At 31.3% G+C, this 22,884-nt stretch overlaps 1 protein-coding gene across 1 annotated transcript; it reads left to right on the top strand.

The window, feature by feature from the left end:
* Nucleotides 1-14,336: 14,336 nt before the first annotated feature.
* LOC107862485 (calcium-dependent protein kinase 10) lies at nt 14,337-21,051 on the top strand. The gene is made up of 7 exons (XM_016708084.2): nt 14,337-16,660; nt 16,765-16,908; nt 17,008-17,160; nt 17,990-18,105; nt 18,346-18,513; nt 19,971-20,201; nt 20,442-21,051. Exons 1-7 carry the CDS (start codon nt 16,027-16,029, stop codon nt 20,613-20,615), a joined length of 1,620 nt encoding a protein of 539 aa, XP_016563570.1. The 5' UTR covers nt 14,337-16,026; the 3' UTR covers nt 20,616-21,051.
* The last annotated feature ends 1,833 nt before the right edge of the window (nt 21,052-22,884 follow it).

The following is a 22,884-nucleotide window of genomic DNA, read 5'->3' as shown; positions in this document are numbered from 1 at the left end:
GTAAAATGTACTGAGTGTAAAATAAAAGAGGGTCACATAAAACAATATAATTATATATCATGTCGATCGAATCGCTCTATAAGCATGAAATTATGGTGAGTGAATACAACAACAACAAATCTAGTATATTTCCACAACGTGGATATGGTGAGTGAATGTATTAAAAAAAAAAGTTGCAAGAATCATAAATTGATACATATTTTATTTGATTAGAGTGTCTATTAGTAACAGTTTGTCTATCTTAATAAGGTAAGTACAAAGTTGCATATATTTTACCATCGTCAATCCACTTATTAAGAGATTACTAAACGTGTCGCTATTGTTGTTGTAATCACGGCACACTTAGCCAAAGATAGAATAAAATGAAAGAAAAGAAAATTATGTAAGTTGGGATTAGCTTGCTTTAGACTTATTAACAAGAAATAAACTTTTAAAAATATTATTATTATTACTGTTATATAAATATATAATTGTGTTTGGTATGATGGAAAATATTTTTCATCAAAAATGTTTTCTTGGAAATTTTTTTCTGAAAAATAAGTTGATTTTCTACTTATTTTCTCATATTTGGTTGGTGAGTGAAAAATATTTTCCGAAAAATATTTTATAGTGTTTGATTGGTGATGAGAAAATATTTTTCAGAAATATATTTTCTAGTGTTTGGTAGATGAGTGAAAAAATATTTTTTAAAAAATACTACTAACTGTTAACTAGTATATCACTGCCTGAACCAATTTAAGCATAGCAAATAATATCAATATCGAGTATTAAGATATTGCAAGTCACTAAATTTTAATCATTTACTAATTAGCAAACACAGGAGACGCTTTTCAACATTTTATCAGGACAATTTCAAGATACTACAATCTCTACATGTCAAACGAGTCGGGCTGACCCGGTCCACTTAAAAAAAATGGATCGATTTGACCCTACCCGATCAGACCACGGGTTGTAGAATACCGGGTCCCGGACCGATTTATTTTTGGTTTTGGACTCAGTTAACCCGACTCGATTTATTTTTGATTTTGGACTCGGTTAACCGGCCCGATTAATTTTTTAAAAAATAAAAAATAAACAAACAGAATAATTTACTACTTATAAAGTATTAATAATTTATTATATTAGGTAACATATGTTTTATTTAAAGAAGTACATATATTTTAAATGTGTACGTATATATTGAATGGTACATATATATGTGTATATATCTTCTATAGACGTATATATTTCACGTATACATGTATATATGTTTAATAAATTAGTATATAACTATATACATAGTGTGTGTATAACTTGTAGTATATTTTATTTAAAGTAGTACGTATATATTGAATGGTACGTATAGATGTGTATATATTTTTTATAAACGTATATATTTAACGTATACATGTGTATATGTTTTATAAATTAGTGTACAACTATATATATAGTGTGTATATACATCTTGTAGTATATTTTATTTAAAGTAGTACATATACATTGAATGGTACGTATATATGTGTATATATATTCTATAGACGTATATATTTAACGTATACATGTGTATATGTTTTATAAATTAGTGTATAACTATATATATAGTGTGTGTATACATTGTAGTGTATATATTGTAGTATATTTTATTTAAAGTAGTACGTATATATTGAATAGTACATATATATTCGTATATATCTTTTATAGACGTATATATTTAACGTATACATGTGTATATGTTTTATAAATTAGTATATAACTATATATATAGTGTGTATATAGATTGTAGTATATATATATTGCAGTATATGTTTTATTTAAAGTAGTACATATATACTGAATGGTGCGTATATATATGTATATTTATTCTATAGACGTATATATTTAATGTGTGTATATGTTTTATAAATTTGTATATAACTAACTACCTCTCTCTCTCTCTCTCTCTCTCTCTCTCTCTCTCTCTCTCTCTCTATATATATATATATATATATATATATATATATATATATATATATAGTAGTATATATATATTGTAGTATATGTTTTATTTAAAGTAGTACATATAATCCCATATATTGAATGTTACGTATATATGTGTAATTATGTATGTGTATATATTTTTAAAATTCTAATGTAGTATATTTATATATATTGTTTAACGTATTTAAAATGTATATAGGTAGATGTATATAGTGTATATTGATTTTTTTTTTTACTGGGTTTGACCAGGTTTAGGTGGGTTAGACCGGATTGGGCTAAGTGGGCTGGTTTAGGGTTGTTTTAAAATTTTTTCTGTTCAACCCGGACCCGGCCCACTGAACTATGACCCGGCTAAACTTAACGGGCTGGTTCTAGGTTGTCCCGTTCCGGCCCACTTAACACCCTTACCACAATCAATAGAAATACAATTGAACGACGAGCTTATTCAACCTTGTGAAACAAGCTACAACGATGACAAAATGGAATATGCAATTAGCAAAAGTAATATAGGTAAGTCTTCCTCTATGCACATAAAAATAATAATACATTCAATGAATATTGGAAACAAGGAAAAATCTAGACTTTAATATTTTTTATTTTAAGCAGTGAAAAATTCGAGCAAAGCACAGTGAAAAATGTTTCTAAGTAATGTGAATTTGAGTGTTGTTGGAGTGGGAGAAGAGGGGTGAGGGTGGGGCATAAAAGTCACATATGTCATTTTCTGGAAAATGACTTCCCTTAGACCCATGAGGGAAGTTATTTTCCCTCAAATAGAGGAAAATAAGTTATTTTGAAAAATATTTTCCCAATGTTTTAGTACAACCAAACAAAGGAAAATAAAAAAACATTTTCCAGAAAACATTTTTCTATCATATATAATCACACATGACATGAGGTACATATACATATGATTGTTAAATAGAACTACGAAAACAATTAACTACATAACTGAATACACATACATTATGAATATACAATACATATGACATAAGACATAAAACATCAAACATATATACATTTGCAGTGAGTTTCTATTTAATTTAAACCTTCATCTTGAAGGTAATCATTTCAAACCTTAGCTGCAAATTACAATAATATAGGAGTGTTTCACGTAATTTATCCCTTTTTTTTGTATCACATCTTCATCAAGACAGAGAACAGGAGAATCTTAGCAATTGTATTTGGGCTGAGTTTGATCATTTAGGAGGCTTGGACCACTTTGATGGGCCTAGTAAAATATTGAGAAATAATTTTGTTTTTTCTTTTGGGGGTTACAATTGAGAAATAATATTTGAACAAACTTATTCTAGCAATACATAGAAACTCCGGCGCAGAGTGAAGTGAATTAAAGAAATTATTTTTAAAGATCATGATAGTGTTTGTCATTTTAGTTGGTTTGCTAATACTATCTCTATGTTGTTCAAAATAACTAGTGAAGTGTACGTATTTTGCACATGAATATGACGTTAATTAATAATAAATATATATCAAAAGAATAAATTGTTGAATGTTATATTATTAAGTAAAACATTTAAAAGATCAGCATTAAATTCAAAAATGTACATGAAGAAGAACATGATAGTTCACCATACATTTTCTCTATCTCTTTTAATTATTATAGACATAAGTTATGGACCTGTGAAATATATTAAAATATACTTTAATCTTAAGTTTTAAATATGCTATATAAAAATTTGTAAATAGAGTATTTAAAAAAAGGAAAAAGATATTATTTTTCAAAACAAACTAAAAATAAAAAATAAAACAAACAGATGAGATTCGTGTATCTCTCTTATATGCTAAAAAAGTAAGATATTTGTGTGCTAGGGTATGTATGTATATGAGAAGATATTTTTTTTCATATAATTTTTTTACATCGGCCACTGATCGACCCAACAAGTACTCTTTCTTTTGAGAGTTTTTTAGGTTCCATGCCATCAGAGGCGTATCTAGGTTCAAATTGATGGTACTCCGTTACCCATTAAGCTCAATGCAGAATAGGTATAATTATATTTAAAAAATGTATAAAAAATGATATAAGAGGAAAAAAAATCTTTGAAATAAAAAATATCACTGGGTGCTTAGGTTTTAATGCGGAATCTTAAAACTTTGGATGTCCGTCCATATATATGTTCCAACCTTTCGAGCATCCACAATACCTAAATTTTAGGTCCGTCATTGCATACATTACAGAGTTTTAAAATAGTACTCCTCTTTTTAATTGAGACTAACTAAATGAATGTGTATGTTTTTTTAATTGGGACTAACTAAATAAATGTTTGTGTTTTGTTTGTATATGGGATGGGAAGAGTAAGGCCGAACATGAAGTGGCTGGAGAACTATAATAACCGGCAAGTCACTTATTCAAATAGCGTGTTTATAAAAGTATGCTTCAAATGCCATATAATTTACAAATATTAAACAAAATCATGCAAGCACTTTGGAAGAAAATTTCAAGCATATAATTAAAGACTTGCAATGGGCCAGTACATTTACTATTTCATCTATTTTTATCTTTTCACATATTATGTCTTTGATATTTTTACCAGATTCATTGAACAAAGAGACAGTTCTTGATCATAATATAAGTTACTATCACTTTTTTTTTATTACACTTCAATTTCTTAGCAACCTTAGAATTGAGCAATTAAGTCTCAAGTCACTCTTGGTAGAGAGGGCTTAACCTCTAATATGAGACTTTGATGTGAACTCGAATTCAGTGAAGCTCCAATGCAGATAATGAACACTTCAAACTGTAATGCAAATAATAAATAAATAAAAAAAAGGGTATACATACAGATTTATATTAAAATAAAAAAAAGATAACCATCTATGTCCACAAAAAATTCATCTTTTCGGCAAGTCGTAAGAAGGCATTATGCATCATAGAGATAACTGCAAGAACAATTTAGACTTGAGATGCCTAACTAATAGGGAATTATTTAGATCACTATTGAAGAATATATTGAAGATGGAACTCATGCTTGCAACCAGTCACCTGCAAATTAAAACATGATGTTACTCGATGACAAAGCCAATTATGTTCATACAAATACAAGATAATGCTAACAATACGTGCAGTAGAAGGATTACTATCAGAAAATGCTTCAAGACATATGTTGCAAGCATCATCGCAACAGGTCTTGTGGAGAGGGTAGAATGTACCATTAACTCGTAGAGATAGTGACACTATTTTCGAAAGACCCTCGATTCAAGTAGCAAATCAAAGTATAAAGAAGAAGAAAACATAATAAAACAACTATTAAGGAAACCAGTGCAAAGCCTTAAAAAAAGAATAAAAAATAATAACAAAATAGTGTGAAAATCAAAACACAACAAACAACATATGATTATAAATATAAAAGGCAAGAATTAAAAAAATACGGCTAATATAATGACAAACACCAATACGCCTAAACCCTCGAAAGAAAAGTAAACATAGGGTTAGTACAATGTCTCATAGAAAGCCAACTTATTCATTTCCATTAGACAAACAAAGTTAGATGATATAGCTGCTGGAATCAACGTAATTTACCACTTGAAAGTAATTTTATGTATATTTATTATATCCATGATTTAGTGAAGCGAGAAAGCACAACCATGATTTACCCGCCAGTATACTCATGTTCAACTCCAAATTTTAATTAAGGTAATTATTTATGCTATCAAATAAAAAATAGTTTCAGTTAGTTTATACTATTTCAATGTCCTTATCTGACACACAAAATCTCGGACAAAGACTACTTATATACAACTCTAATTATGGACTTAATAAATATGCACCATAAATTTAACATTAAATCTAGATAAATTTCAAACTAAAAGTGACTTCTTACTTATATTTTAGGACTTCTAATTTTAGAAAAAGTACCAAATCTTTTAAAATTTTGAACCCATATATTTGAGGAGTCAAACTATTATAAATATAAGCAATAATAATTGGAGAAAATAGTAAAAGACGATATTGTCTATTACGGAGAGTTTTAACGAAGGGCAAAAAGTTCAAATCACTTTTTTAAGGGGCTTCACACTTTTAATATATTATTATAGATATAAATATAGATTATAAATATAGATATAGATATAGATAAAGATACATAAATTTCTGTATAATTTGTACAATGTACATGTATTATTTTACGAGGAAAAAAATAGTGACCGAATAATGCCTAAAGCAATTCGTGACCAAATAATGTATAAAAACAATGTTGAATAGCCAAACGGGCATAGGTGATTTGATCTTGCAAATATCATTTACAACATTACACTATTAGTGTTTAATAAGTATGAAGTATTGGTGAGATAATTTAATTGTAGTTTGAGAACTCGATAGCAACACTATGTTATATATATTATCTTGTAATATTTCTGTTTGAGATTTTTAGGTTAGAAAAAAATTATAAATGTATATTTTAAAAAAGATGGCCGATCGAACCTCCACCCCTCGTAGAATAGAGTTGAACTTGTCTATTTTATGACTCATCGACATGATGGGTCGACTAGCTCAATCCATCAAATTTCATTAGTACAGATGGGCTGAGCCGACTTAACTGGACCTACCTACATTGATAGCTCCACTAATTGCAAAGGAAATAAGGTACATATAAGAATATTAAAACTCTAGTAAAGGAAAGGAACATATTATTTAAGAAAAAGTTATGTTCAACCTCTTTATTTATTTATTTTGAGAAAAGACATCTTTTCCTCCTAAACTTATCCTCCAAACTCACTTTAGCACTTAAACTTAACTTCTATTTATTTATCCCCTTAACATCTTTAAAGTGTATTTGTTTGACCCCTAAAGCTGACGTGACCTTTTTTTAAAAAAAGGGGCGCGTTTATTTATTAAAAAAGAAAACCCCCTCGCATTTTTTTAAATTAAAAACTAATATAATCCCGCTTTTTATTTTCATATACGTTAAAAAAAATATCCTTCTTCAATGCCCCCACCCCCTCATGGCAACCCACATCCACACCCTACACTCTTTTCTTCTCCAATTGATCAAGAACAACAATACTCATTTTCTTTAAACCATTAATTTCTCCATTAACAACCTCATCCATTTTCTTCAACCATTAATTTCTCCATTAACAACCTCATCCATTTTTTTCAACCATTAATTCCCCCATTAACAACTTCACTCATTTTCTTCAACCATTAATTTCCCCATTAACAATCTCACACACATTCTCCATCAACACTTTCAAGATGGTAATTAATCGGACACAAAATGTAATGACTAAGATGTAATAATTCAACATTCTTATACCCAAAAAAGAAAAAAAATCACCCTTCAGCTGAAAGCTATGAAAAAAAATGAAGTTTTTTATTTGTGGCTTTGCTTTTTCCTGATTTTGGAAACCATAATTAACAAATTATGTGATTGGTTTGAGATCATCATAGCGATTATGTTGTTTCAAAACCAAATCTTCAGCCCTTACAATCAAAGTTATACTTGCAATTTATCCACTATGTTTGCTTTGGTCCAAGACTATGGAAGAAGAAGACCCACCTGTCTTCTTAAAAAAAATGAAATTTTTTTTTAATTTTTTTTTTCTTTTGAAAAAATGATTGAGATTCAATTGGAAAACTAAGGGGGTGGGGCACTGGAGGAGGAGGAGGGGGGCTTGCGTTTGTAGAGTAGGGGGTGGGGGTGAGGGCTGGAAGAGGAGAAAATATAGAGAGGGCGGGGTGGGCAGATAGGGTGGGGGTATGAAGAAAGAAAATGGGGGGTGGGGGTGTCTTTTTTATTTAACTAGTTTAAGTGTACGTGCCTTGCGCTTGTACCTCACTTTAATAAGTTCAAACATTACAATAAATAAGATATTTGTTTAAATAATAAATATGAATACAATAATTAAATTTAACATCTTTTGGGTATGTAAACATGGAGAATTTATTTATTAAACCTAACATTTACCAAAGATGTTTGTAAAAGTCGATCGACATTCATCTACCACCTGTAAACAATAACAGAATAATACGATAATAGAGATATCAAAATAATACAACAAAACCTAATTTTTACATAAAAAAATTCGTCAAAGCCAACCAACATGTATCTATCACCTGTAAACTGTAACAAAATAATACGATAAAAATGATATCAAAATAATACAATTAAACTTAAATTTTACACATAATTTTTTTTTTAAAGTTGATCGAGATTCATCTACGAACGGTAAACTACCACAAAATAGCAAACTAATAGAGATATTATGATAATACAATTAAACCTAATCTTTATCGAAAAAAATTTCAAAGCCGACCGACATTCATCTACCATCTGTAAATTAAAATAAAATAATAAGATAATAAAGATATCAAAATAATACAATTAAACCTAACCTTTACACAAGAAATTCTTCAAAGCCAACCAACATTCATCTACGACCTGTAAACTATATAAAAAAATATATATAATAGTGATTACGAAGCTTCGATTTTGATCCAACTAATTCTTGCCTGAGCAAAAATTTTGACCTAAAAATGATTTTGAATGAAAACAAAGAAGATATATATACACACATATTGAATTCTATTATGCTGACAAAAATAGTGAAGAAGTTGAGGGTTAGAAAATCAAGCATCCACCAATCTAGACATGCAATCGAATCAAGTTACGTGAGCATCAATCATGTTCTCCCAATAGGCAAACCAATTTGTTCTCTAGTTTAACGTACATCTCAATATTTATAAAAGTATTTTCTTAATAAAGTCCTATTTTAAGAGTATTTTTTTAATCAAACAGTAGAAAGAAAAATATTAATTAATTCTCTTACCATTTATTTCTTTTAATAAAGTACAAAAAAACTAGACATTTAATTGGTTATAAATCTATCGCAATTTTGACTTCGTCTATAATAGGAAATTATTAGTGCATAAAGCCACAAACGTATATTTCTTTTTTTCCTTTTTGATTTTTCCTTCTTCTCTTATCATATATTTTAATACTCTTAACTATTAATTTTAATAATAATTTTTTTATATATTTTGATGTTACCATATATTTTAGGACTCCTTAATTATTATTTTTTATAATAATTCTTATCATAAAGTTTATTGTTACCATCTATTTTAGGACTTGTTAATTTTTAAAACTTACCATATATTTAAGACTCTTACTATAAAATATTGTATATATAGTTAAATAATAATTTTTTAAAAATAGTAAAATGACAATTTTGTCTAAAACAGATACTTTTAATAAAGGGCAAAAAATTCAATTCACTTTTCTAAGGTCTTCACACTTTTAATATATTATATACATATATATATATATATATATATATATATATATATATATATATATATATATATATATATATTTATATTTATATAAATAAAAGAGTACATACATATTTTTTTTTATAAAATATATAAAAATAATGTATGGGGATTAAATCTTTTTTAGAAAAATAGTAATTTCTTACGTGACAATGACATGACTCTGACGTGGTATGATGTGTAAGCGAGTGTAACACACTCTCCGTTGTGAGAGTGGTATTCAGTTTTGAGGGATAAAAATAATACACTTTAAAGATGTTAAGGAAGGTAAATAAGCAGAAATTTAGTTTAAGTGCTAAAGTAAATTGAGCGGACAAGTTAAGAGGAAATCATGTCTTTTCTCATTTATTTTCTTCCTTTTAAGTTGGCGTGAGGAGATGAGGTGTGGAAGTTCAACACTTTATGCCTTTTTTTCTTCTCACATTACACCATGAACCAAACAACATAATAATGTTGCCAACGTGGTCTTTTTAATGTTAGGCCTACAACTACTTATAAGGCCTATTGCCAGGTTATAAAGATACCCCTTCCATGGAAAAAGCTCTTGCCTTTCCATCATTGTTTCCTGCTCTTAATTGAACTACACTCATTGATGATAACAAATAGTATAATGTGCTTCCAATTAATGGGATCCCCCAACCGTCCCATCAATTGCATGGATTACTTGCGTACTTGTCTTTATATATTTGTATCGACGGATTAAAGTTTGTTATCATTTTTATTATCAGGTAATTGATTAATAATTATTATAGAGAGATTTACTTGCAGATATTTTATATGTGACTTGATAGTTTGAGTTATCTCGGTAAAATTCTTTGATTTGAGGTTGAGATGTAACATATTGAGAATCCAATTTAGTGTAAATATTTATGTAATTATGTTCCTCTAGCTAGTGTATCAATTAGAAGGTGTTAGAGGACCTATTGGTTGGTACTTGGTATTGTGTAAATTACGTGGTGAAAAATTCATTTTTGATCTATTTACAAACTTGTGGGTCAATAGAAAATGTAGGAATTAGGGTTAGAGAATCACATATTATTAAGTATTGACACAAGAACTATCCAAATAAGCGTGAATATGATTATTAATGTAATCAAAGCTTAATTAATTTAGATTTGAGAAATCATAAATAATGTCCTATAAGAAAAACTGTTGCTGTACACAATGAATAGCAAACATTTAGGGATTGCTAGTATATTTTATTTATTTTTTTATTTTGGACGAAACAAACTGCTTTTTTGACTTTGTCTCAGCATTCTCCTACTTGACCATATTGTTTATCCAGCCAACACCTACTTCCCCACACTTTAATTTAATAATACGGCAAGATGTTCCTTTCTTATCATTAAGAATAATCTTGCTGAATTTCAACTCAATATTATTCGAGTTTTGTAAGCTGAGCGGGTTGGGATAGTAAAGGGTGTTGGGAGCATTGATGGGTGTAATCAGAACAGATTGAGCTGTCGCCTGTCAGTGTCACTTACGAAATTTATTTTTTCTACTTTCATTAGAAAAATTATTCCTTTCATTTTTTAATTACAAATTCGTTTAGTAGAGAAACCCAAGCATTGAAATAGAGAAAATGTTCTCCTCCGTACCAAACATATATACACCCTGTGTGATTTGATTTCTTTGTTTATTTTTGATTGAACAAAATTATTCGATATTTGTTCAAGTGAAATGTAATAGGTATTCTGTGGATTGATCTAGGTATGTATAAACGGATTCAAACGAAAAAAAAATAATCAAACTAATTATTCTGGACGTTACCTTCTGCATGACTTAATGTGCACAAAATGTCAATGGATTTCAATTGGGACCCAAGTTGTTCGTCACAACATCAATGTAACCAAGCATTAATTTGCTAAGAAACTTTGGTTCTATGTTATTGTCAAAAAGTTGCCATGTCAACAGTAAGAATTTGAACAGGTTTCTTTCTGCCTCATGTCAATCTCAAGATCACTCAATAGGAATTAATTCAAAATATAAAAATCTTCACACATACTAGAATTTTTTACCAAAATTTTAAAATCAATTCACCAAAGTCATGCTTTCTCCATTTTAAAAAGAATGACCTAGTTTGACTTGACACGAAATTTAAAAAAATAAAGAAAATTTTTGAATCTTGTAGTTTTAAATTAAAGATATGTCAAATATACCAAAATATCCTTCAATCTTGTGGTCTTAAATATGTCACGTGCAAAGTTACAATTAAAAAGTTGCCAAAAAAGGAAAGGGGTCATTCATTTTGAAACAAATTAAAAAGAAAAGTATGTCATTCTTTTTTAAACGAAGGAAGTATGTTTTTTGAAAACTTTACAAAATTAATATAAACGTTGTTGGCAGTAACTTATTAGATTTTTTTTTTTAAATTAACGAATCAAAATAGCTTTAAAGTAGGAATTGTTATTGGCAGTAGAGTTTTTGGCTTAAAACGTTACCAACAGTAATGAGACTCTGCAACTCTGCCACATCAGACTTTGCAGAGTTGATTTGGTAGAGTGACAAAGTCTGATGCGGCAGAATTGCAGAATCTCATTACTGTCGATAACGTTTTAATTAAACAAAAAATATTACTATCAATAACGATTTCCACTTTAACGCCGTCTTCATTTTGGCCTGTTAATTTTTTTTTAAAACATAATACATTACTGTCAACAAAGTTTATAATAATTTTATAAAAATTTTAAAAATATATTACTTTAATGAATTTAATTTTAAAAATTACTTATTTTGGTCAAAACTTCCACGTACTATAAGTTAACTTTAAACCACATACTACTTCAAAATATCATCATGACAAAACCTGTTTTTCTTGTTTTTTTACATTCTACAAAAAGATGATAATTTAGAAAATTAATGGCACCTTAGACTAGAAATATCGTGGTGAATTTTTTTCTTGCTATTGTACCCCCTACCCCCTAGCTAGCAGAATTATTTGGAAGAACTTTTGGAGTGTTACTTTGGACTAGTTTCCATATTTTGACTTGCTAGAGCAAGAACCACATTTAGTCAAATGGTCACGCTATCCAAATACAGTGACCTTTAACCTGCTACCTAATTAGTAATTATATGTCAAGTATACTAATCTTATTGTTTGTTACCTGACGCTGTTTGATGTGTGCGAACAATGTTAGGTGTAAGAATAATATTTCCTTCATTTCGAAATAAGTGAATTATTGGGATATTTATTGGTGTTTCAAAATAAGTGAATCATTAATTTTTTTTAAAATTTATCCTTGTGATTTGACAATCAATTAACTTTTGAAAAGGTATTACAAGATCAACTCTTTCTTTTTTTTAGGTTAAAATGGAAAGTTATGTTAAATTTATGTCTTTAATGTTTTTTTCTTAATCTGTGTGTCAAAATCCAACAATTCATTTATTATGAAACGAAGGAAGTAGTTATAATGGTGTAAGATTTTTTTGAAAAAATTATGGGGACTTAGCTTAAAATGATAATATCATATCATGTTATTTTGTTCTTTTATACTCCATGTAGCTTTAAGTTTGCATGCACAAAACGAAAGCCAATAGACTTTCAGTGGCCATAAATGCTCAATTGACGATTAATCTCCAAAATAATGTATGGAAATTAAACAAATCTTATAACATTAATAGTACTGCTAGTTGAAAAGAAAAGAAATATGTAAAAAATATCTTCACGGTGTGGGCGCTTAAAGAAATCATACAAGCTTTAACTTAGAGCGATCAATATCACACTTGTCAAGTTTGTTAGTTTTACACTATCTTACAAATTAATTAAGTTAGAAAATCATATTTGTGCCAATTAGAGTCGGATTAAGTTCTTTAATTCCTACTAATATTCGCATATCAAATATGTTACTAAGATCAATATCAATATTCGTTAGACACCGGATCAGCATTTTCAAACCATGTTGGATATCAATATAAAGAAAATTTAAAAGGAAAAAAACTAAGTATCTAGAGTGATCAAAGGTCATGATCTGCTTAACCGGACTTTAATGCAGATTTCAAACACCATATGGCTAAAAACATTCCAAAATTTTATTTGCTTTTTGCCAAGGAAAAAGGGAATAAAGTCAGAAATTTAGTTTGAAAAAGGATGGATTTAGAAATTGGAACAAAACCATCATGATTTTTACAAATTAGATCAATCTAATCATGTTTTTTTCTCTTCCCAATCCAATACGTTTAGTTTGGTAGACTAGCGCCCAAATAAATATATTTTGTGGCAGTGTTTTAGGACTTGATATGTGCCATCAAACAATAAAATTGTTCAACAACTTCATCTTCTGGTACCACAAATTAATCTCAACCCTTGAATTCCATTTCTAATTCTATATACCACCAAATCCACCTATGACTTAAATACACCCAAATCATGATAGAGGTACATAAAAATATACTGTGAATTAAATTAAGGATTGAAAAGTTGGCACTTACTAGTTTATTGAACTGTCGTAAAAAAATGGTGTAGAGTTTTATACGGGTCGATTGACTGTAGACATAAGCTCATAACTTTGAATAAACAATGAGTTTAATTAAAAAAAAATTTAATGATGAACTCATAAAATTTAAGTTATGAATCCGCTCTTGCTGTTATATTCAGATGTTTTGACTCTCTCCTTTAACTTTGCTTGTTAAAACCTCTGTATTTTCATTTAAATGTCATTATTAATGTTATTTGATGAGTCAGAAAATTTCTTCATTCTATGTTTTCTGAAGTATTTTCGTAGAGTTGTATGATAGCTTGACTTTCATATTCTTAATTTTAGCAATTGTTTTTTGAGACGAAAAGTTTATTAATGATACTATTTTCCAAGTTGGTCTAATCTAATCTTGTAGAAAATATTAGTGGTCCTTGATGCAATCATGAAAGCCAGTGGTAGGTGTTGATGGTGAGAGAGAGGGAGACCAAATAGACTTGGTAAACTCAACCAAAAAAAGTTAAAAGAGGGGAAAAAAATTATAATTGACTGGGTCTGTTAATTATAATCCATCATTTATCATATTCACTTTGCTTGTCCTCCGGAGAAAAAAACAGTACAATTCGACCGTCCTACTAATTCAGACTCGCACCAAAAAATTCCATTAAGAGGATCAACCCTTTTTTTTTTTTTTTTTTTTTGTTAAAGACGACTTTATATCAAGGGCTCAGTGACACCGCAACTTAGGAAAAGAAATTCACATCGACAAAACATAGGAGGGATGCTGAGTATATAAGTAAGCAAGTCTTACTCCCTAGTGATGCGTTTTAAAATCGTGCGGGCCTGGGTCCAAAACAGACAATATGACTAGTGGGTTGGGCTAAGGGGGTCTCTCGAGCCTTCATAATTCGGAATGCCTGTCGAGGCCAGGGCCTCGGCTCGTATAGTGACAGAATCACATCAGAGCCACTCCTGTATCAGTCCTGTCTATGTGGGCGTGAGTTCAAATTGAGTTTAGGCAAGACGTTTATAGCCGTGCGGGCCTGAGTCCAAAGCGGACAATATCACTTGTGAGCTGAGCTAAGGGGGTTTCTCGAGGCTTTGTGGTTTGGGATATTCGTCGCAGTCAGAGCTTCGACTCGGATTGTGACAGGCTCGACCCCAAGTAGGTGGTACAGTTTAACCTCTTTAACAATGAAAATGCATTTTTGCTTTCATACGCATTGAGTGAGGTAAAAAATTAACCTTAAATGGATAAATAGTGTTGAATAATTGGTATTCGAGTTTGCTTTTATCTAGTGGAAATGAACTTCTACTCTTCTAGAAAGCTTTGTTTTATAGTAAGAACATTAATATAAGAAATTAAGACTAAGTACCAGAAGGGAATTTGCTATTTTGTGGTTGACCAACTATTTAGTTGAGCAAGTAAAGTTCATTTATTTCATTTTTAGTTGGAGAATACCTTCCGATTTTACTTTTCAATTAAAGAATTTCCTCCATGTTTCGATCCAAATTCCAAATTTATTAGTAGCACCACTTTTTTCTATATATAAGTTGGCTAATAATTATACCACTTGGAATTTATACTAGTCCATATGGGAACTGAACTACTCCTACACCCTAGAAACTAAAATACCATGATTCAAGTTAAAATGTTACGAATCTAAATTGAATGTCCTTCTAGCTTCTACTTCCTCCATCTTAAAATAAATGTCATTTTAGTAAAAAATAAAATAAAAAAAATATCAAATAATTATGCTTAAAATTCAAACAATAATTAGTAGTAATTATTTCCAACTATATCCTTATATTAAAGAATAACTTTTTTCCTCAATACTACTCAATTCTCAAGAAACACATAAAAAAAAACACTAAGACGATACTTATTTTTAAATGAAGAAAGTAATTAACATTTGTTCGCATTTTTTAAATTATATAAAGTGTATTTATCAAAAAAAAAAAAAAACAAATATATCACGTTTTGCATTCAATTCTCACTGGATTCCATCTATTTTACTGCCCATATTTGGAATAGATTCTTTTAGAAGAATGCAGGATATTTCTCCAATATATATATATATTCTTTTTAATACTACATGTTTTTTTTCTTTAAAATAAAGTAATTCATAGAAAAAAGGAAGGTGAATTTTAAAATAGGATTATAACAAGATTTGGCAATAAATGGACTTTATTCAAAAACTACTACTACTTCCCAACTGAGCCCCGCGTTTTCTTTTTCTCTTTCTCACGATATCCTTAAACAAAAGTCTTTGCCGTGCCATGTCCTCCATCTCCACAACCACCTCCGGCAACCACTTTTAGCGGCGGAGCCACCACTTTAACGGCGGCACAACCTCTTCCCACTTCACCATGGGTAACTGCAACGCCTGCATAAGACCAGAAGAAGCTTCAAAAACCGATCCTTCTCCAACAAAACCAAAGAAGCCCAGAGAACGTAGACCGAATCCCTACTCCGGATCACCTGCACCTATCAGAGTGCTGAAGGATTTCTTTCCTAAGACACGAATATCAGATAAGTATATATTAGGACGAGAATTGGGTAGGGGTGAATTCGGAGTAACTTATCTATGCACAGACAGGGAGACACGTGAAGCGCTAGCGTGTAAGTCCATTTCAAAGAAGAAGCTTCGAACAGCTGTGGATATCGAAGATGTTAGAAGAGAAGTTGCTATTATGTCTAGCCTTCCTGATCATCCAAATATTGTTAAGTTGAGAGCTACTTATGAAGATAATGAAGCTGTTCATCTTGTTATGGAGTTGTGTGAAGGTGGAGAGTTATTCGATCGAATTGTAGCTAGAGGTCATTACAGTGAAAGAGCTGCTGCTGGGGTTGCTAGAACTGTAGCGGAAGTTGTTAGGATGTGTCATGCCAATGGTGTTATGCATAGAGACTTGAAGCCTGAGAATTTTCTGTTTGCTAATAAGAAAGAACATTCTGCTCTTAAGGCCATTGATTTTGGCCTATCCGTCTTTTTCAAGCCTGGTACGACTTCTAAATTCTTCCAAATTTTTCTTTATGTTTGTTTAAGTGTTAGTTTCATCATCAAGAAGTGTGTGATCCTTAGTATTTTTTGTGTAATTGATCAGGAGAAAGATTCTCTGAGATTGTGGGAAGTCCATACTACATGGCACCAGAGGTGTTGAAGAGGAATTATGGACCTGAAGTTGATATTTGGAGCGCTGGTGTCATACTATATATTTTGTTATGTGGGGTTCCTCCATTTTGGGCTGGTATATATTGTTTTTCTAGTTTAATGTTGAGTTCTGATGTTTGCAATTACTTGTGGTTCCGGAGTTAAGTCTGTTGCTTAACTTGATCGTCTTTTGCAGAAACTGAACAAGGGGTTGCTCTTGCAATTTTGAGGGGAGTGATTGATTTTAAGAGGGAACCATGGCCTCAAGTCTCCGAAAAGGCAAAAAGTCTAGTTAGACAGATGCTGGAACCTGACCCGAAGAAGCGGTTGACAGCCCAACAGGTCCTTGGTAAGTATTCCAGTAAACAGCTCTCCCCTGGTACATGGAAGACTATATGTAGAGCAAAGAGATGGTTTGAAATAGATCGCTTTGTTTTTCGAGTTGATGGTTGAAGATCCTCAGTATTACCTTAAGTTAGAGGAGAAAGAAGAAAAATGTGGGGTTTCATTTGGACTTGTTCAAAGGCATTTGGAAACTGTTTATGATTTGATTCAGTGACCTATGCAAGCTGATTTACTATGGCCATCTTTCTAGATGCTCTTTAGTATTTTCTGCTCACTACAATGGAAATCTTTGCTTCAGTTTCAAGGATCCATTGTTCAGGCATACTTATTTGTGGAAAGATATGTTTTTTATTTTTCTGGATTGCCATTGCATTTGTTTCTATTCTCTGCTGGACTCTGAGGATTGATTGAGCTATATGGTAGCTCAATGAATCAAATCTGTTTTGGTAGGACTAGTTTCATGTGTTGTGTTGTAACTATATGTGTGTCTCACTTATGAAGTATCCTCCTGATTATAATCAACTAAATATCCAGCTGTTTATTTCACTTCGCAGTTTTGTCTTTTCATGAATAGGGCGAGTCTCAGTTATGTGGTAGTTATGAAATCCTTCCCCACCCTTTAGAGATATCAACCTCTATGTCCATGCTCGTAGACTCGGGTATCTTAAAAAAATAAATCAGGACCATGCTTGAAAGATCATATGCTGATTCTCACTAACAAAGATCTTATTTTACTTTTAGGAAAGTCACTAACAAATACAGATTTATCGAGTAAAACTGTTCAAAACATGTCATAAGTTTTATGTCTTTTAAGACTCTTTACTTTATTGCAGATCATCCCTGGATTCAAAATGCGAAAAAGGCTTCAAATGTTCCATTGGGAGATATTGTCAGGACAAGACTGAAGCAGTTTTCTATCATGAACAGATTCAAAAAGAAAGCTTTGCGGGTAAGCCTCTTATTTGTTCAACTACTAATATGGGTGGAGCTACCAAGAGAAGGCCAATGTAAACTTTTTTAGCCTTATTAATCAAAGTGATAGAGAGAGTTGCTATATCACTGAAAATGATGTGTTATGTGTTGGCTTATGTCCCAACTTCTCCAAGGCTTCTATTGCTTGTATAATTATTTCCATAATCAAATAATGTGCTTTAGTTTGATTTATTTTTGCACCTCTCAAATCTCCTAGGTCATTGCCGAGCACTTGAAACTTGAAGAGATTGAAGTAATTAGAGAGATGTTTGCATTGATGGACTGTGATGGTGATGGGAAAATAACATATGATGAACTAAAGGCTGGACTTAGAAAGGTTGGCTCCCAGTTGGCAGAAGCAGAGATGAAGTTGCTGATGGATGTGGTAAACATTCCTCTTCATTTAAACACACTGAAACAGTATTTTGTTCTTTCTTCTGGTTGGTTTTATGAGATTTGCTACTTTTATATGGCAAAATAGGAGGACATATTTTGCCTCTATTTACTCAGTTTCCTGTATGCGTCCTAGTTTTTGTATGTGCTGCTGTAAATTGTGGTTCCATCTGAGTTTCTTCACGTTTATTTATCTCACTCTACCAGTCTCTACATTCATCCTCTTAGTTTTTTTGTGATAAATGGATACAATACACTATGTGTGTATGTTTGATCTCTATTCTATGCTGGGTATTATCTGATTCTAAAATCTGATATTAGACATGGTATCAGGGCCCTTAACTACTACAAATTTATTGCTAGAGTTTATCTCATCGATACGTTGAAGCAGGTAAAGCATGTTTGTATCCATATTCTGCTGTCCTCTCTGAATATATGTATTCTGATGTGTTTCATGGTAACTTCCAATTTCTGGAAGGTGATTAGTGTCACATGATAGATTTCAGGATGATTTTCTTCCTCCTTGTGTAGGCTTTGAAGTTTTAATTAGATAATTTTTTCAATACATTAACTACGTGCGGAATTCAGACTATATGGATACTAAGATTGTATATGATACTTGTTTTGCATTGTAATAAGGGGATAATGAATACAAGAAGGGTGATTAACAACTTCAATTCTGTGTGGTGTCCCATTCGTTGGATGAAATGTTATCACCATTGTGATATGCCCTCTCCAGGCTAATTTATGCAGTAGTGTTTGATCTGACACAAAGTTTATAAAAGAAAAATATGCTTTTGGAGCTTATGGTTCCAAACCCACCATGGCATTTGTAAGGCAATAAAGATTGCCATTAAGGCTATGGTTTCCAAATACAGAAAAGTGTCATTTTTTATAACAGACTAACAAGGAAAGTGTGTCACATAAAATAGAACAAAGTAATCAAATTTGCCATGGTGTAATAATGTTTTCTTTTTGTTTTATGCTATGCCATAACTAGGATGGAAAAGTGCAACTTCCAAGTCTCAAGCTTTATCATACATATTTGTTGTGGTTATGTCTGATTTGACAAAATAATTGATCTTATAGGCCTTGCCATCTCTTTTCTGCACTACCTCAAGTCCCGGTACAACCTGGTTATGTCTGATGCAGCTTTTATATGCAAATTCTCAAACTTTTTTCCATTTGGGAAATGGACCTTTGAACAAATTCTATTGCAGATAGTGTCATTTTTTCCCTCAGTAATAGATTAATTAAATTTCCTGTGTCTCGAGCCGGGGGTCTATCGGAAACAGCTTTTCTACTTCTTTAGAGGTAGAGGTATGGACTGCGTACATCTTACCCTCCCCAGAACTCACTATGTGGGAATACACTGGGTTTGTTGTTGTTGTTGTAATAGATTAATTAAATATTCTTGCCTGACGGCTGCTGAACCTAATATTTGATTAGGCTGATGTTGATGGAAATGGAGTACTAGACTACGGGGAGTTTGTAGCAGTTATAATCCACTTACAGAGAATGGAAAATGATGAGCATTTTCGTAGAGCATTCATGTTTTTTGACAGGGATGGAAGTGGTTATATTGAGCTTGATGAGCTACGAGAAGCTTTAGCAGATGATTCAGGAGCATGCGACACTGATGTAGTGAATGAGATCATGCGCGAAGTTGATACAGACAAGGTTAGACTCATCTTCCCTCCGTTTGATGACCCTGCCTTTTTTCCATTGTTCTTTCAACATATTTAGAGAGACGAGCTAGAATGCTTCCTAACATTAACCATTGCTGAAGAAGCTGGTTGGATCCTTATCAAGTACTGCAACGTTTGCAGTTGTAAATTTGTCCACACGTATCTCCCTTTCCACCGTCTCCTGTCTCTGATGTGTCATGCCAGTTTTACATCATTATTGCATTTTTCTCAGGATGGACAAATCAGTTACGAGGAGTTTGTAGCAATGATGAAGACGGGAACCGATTGGAGAAAGGCATCTCGACAATACTCAAGAGAAAGATTCAAAAGCTTAAGCGTTAATCTAATGAAGGATGGGTCTCTCCAGCTTCAGGATGTACTCAGCGGCCAAACAGTCATCGTTTAAGTTAACGAAAGGCTTTATTTTACTATTCTAATGATTTCCATTTGTTGTTTTAATGGGCGGTTCCATAGCAAATCAAAGCAAATCTGATCATCGGTATTGCAATTCTTGAAAATATCGATATTCAGAAGATCAGATCTTTGAGAATGCAGTGGGGAGTAATATGTAGGTATGCTTGGGTTGTACTGCTGCTCTTTTTTTTCTTGGATACAGGGGGAAAATGAAGGAGGGTTTGGACTTGGATGGATGACATTTAGATTAATTGTTTTGTTTTTTCTAAGGCTTTTGTAGGTTTGTTTATAGAAGTTTTATTACATATTTCTCTCACTTTTGTATATGTTGTTGCAAACATACAATTGTTTTAAGTAAAGCTTTGTATTTATGATTTTCTGAGACTGCAGATAATATCCTTCTTCGGAATGAATGAATATTTCCTTGAGTTTGTGTTTCTTGGGAATTGATTATTATTTATGCATTTTCATTTAGAGAACTATAAACCACAATTCTTCCTGATCATATGGCTGGGAATACGATCCTTCATTGGATAGGATGTACTAAAATTGTTAGTTTGAATTACTACTACTAAATTCAGAACGACTATTGTAATAACTTGTGAAGGAATGCTCTTTGTCAAAGAGATTGATGAGTTCCAAAAAAAAAAAATTTCTGAAACTCGCTCTGTAAAGCAAATTTTAAAATCTATTATTTATTCAAATTCCTTTCATAGAAACTCGAGTGGTCCAAAAGATCTCTATTACATGCGCACATACTCCATCCATACCATTTTAGTTCTCTATATTACTAAAAATAGTTGAACAAATTACATCTCAGTTTTAAAAATGATCGTCGGTCTCTACTTCATCTGAGCTAGTGGTATGGATTGTGTTTACTTTACTCTCCCCACACCCCATTTTGTTGGAATACAGTGGATATGTTCGTTGTTGAAGAAAGAATTATGATTTATCGTCATGATTAATTCCTCTTTGAAAATGTAAAAAAGATTGTAAAGTTTCAAAAAAAAAAAAAATCCTAATGGGTAAATTAATAAAACTGTCGTTTTATTTATCATTTCTTAGCGGACTTAAAAGAAAAAGTAAACAATTAATATGAGACTGATAGAGTATTTGTTTTCTTTGAAAATTGCCTTTAGGCAGTCATACTCATACTCCACCTGGGCTGGGAAGAAAATGAAATAGGAACAACCGCGCTGGTTGTAATTGATCGACTTTCATGCTAGTTCTTGCTCCAACATGAAAGTTCCATTTCAGGGAAGGACGACGTACTATGATACTTTCCGTTTTGTCGAGCCCTTCAACCTTGTTTGGTGATTCCCTCCTCCTTGGAACTCAACCCAATCCATTGCATTTTAGGTCAAACTATAGCTGATTATACATATTGTTGGGTAGGTTTTAGAATTTTTTATACATAGCTTTTATATTGGTGTTCTACCCACATTAATAATTATTTACCTTATAAAAATACTATATTACTAATTAATACTAATTAGCCTTTAGGGTGAAGTTGTTGGAATAGTTGGTAATACGATAGCTAGGTCTTTTAAATAAGAAGTTTATTAGTATTTTATTCTTTGAACAGTTTGTGTTGATTTGCAATTTTTGAATTCAATATTAAAACGGAACAGAACACTACAATTGCAACGATTTGTAAAAGGGGCAACTTTTCAAGAATAATCTCCATTTCAAGTTCTATAAATATGAAGACATCTCAAAAATAGCATATTTATTCTCATGTACATTTTAGTTTTTGTTGATAGAGAATTACTTATAATCCCCAAAAACACTTTCACGCCTTAAAAGTCTCAATTTCTCTATTATTTCGAACAGAAGTTTCATGTTTGGTAAAATTGGTTGGAGTATTGGACTACAAAGGTACCGAAACAACCTTGTCAATATAACCTATAATATACATGTATGATGATTCCCTTCATAGTTGTAGATTAGGTGCTCCCATTTGATAATAATGCTAAATGAGGATTTTGCAGAATTAAGAACTGTTTGGCCACGTGGACTTACAGAATCTTTCTTCCATGTGGGATATGTGCTACGTTATGAATACAGCCAAACAATTTATAGAAAAAGTGATCATCACATAATTAGGAGTTGGTTAAATGATCAATCATGCATCCAAGGTATGGAGTAATGAAGTGTACTCAACCTTTTCTTGTTTCCCATCCAGTATTTAGTATTCGTGTTGGAGTCCAACTATATTTGGATATCGGAGACTTTTTTCATCTTCAAATCTCAAATTCAAG

This window comes from Capsicum annuum, chromosome 3, assembly GCF_002878395.1.
Source record: "Capsicum annuum cultivar UCD-10X-F1 chromosome 3, UCD10Xv1.1, whole genome shotgun sequence".
NCBI lineage: Eukaryota > Viridiplantae > Streptophyta > Magnoliopsida > Solanales > Solanaceae > Capsicum > Capsicum annuum.
This window is presented reverse-complemented; position numbering and strand designations above follow the sequence as displayed.

Coding starts and splice junctions, on each gene's coding strand:
- LOC107862485 (XM_016708084.2), top strand. CDS start 16,027: ATGGGTAACTGCAACGCCTGCATAAGACCAGAAGAAGCTTCAAAAACC. Junction 18,106..18,345: donor TCAAAAAGAAAGCTTTGCGG/GTAAGCCTCTTA, acceptor CAAATCTCCTAG/GTCATTGCCGAGCACTTGAA. Junction 18,514..19,970: donor TGAAGTTGCTGATGGATGTG/GTAAACATTCCT, acceptor ATATTTGATTAG/GCTGATGTTGATGGAAATGG.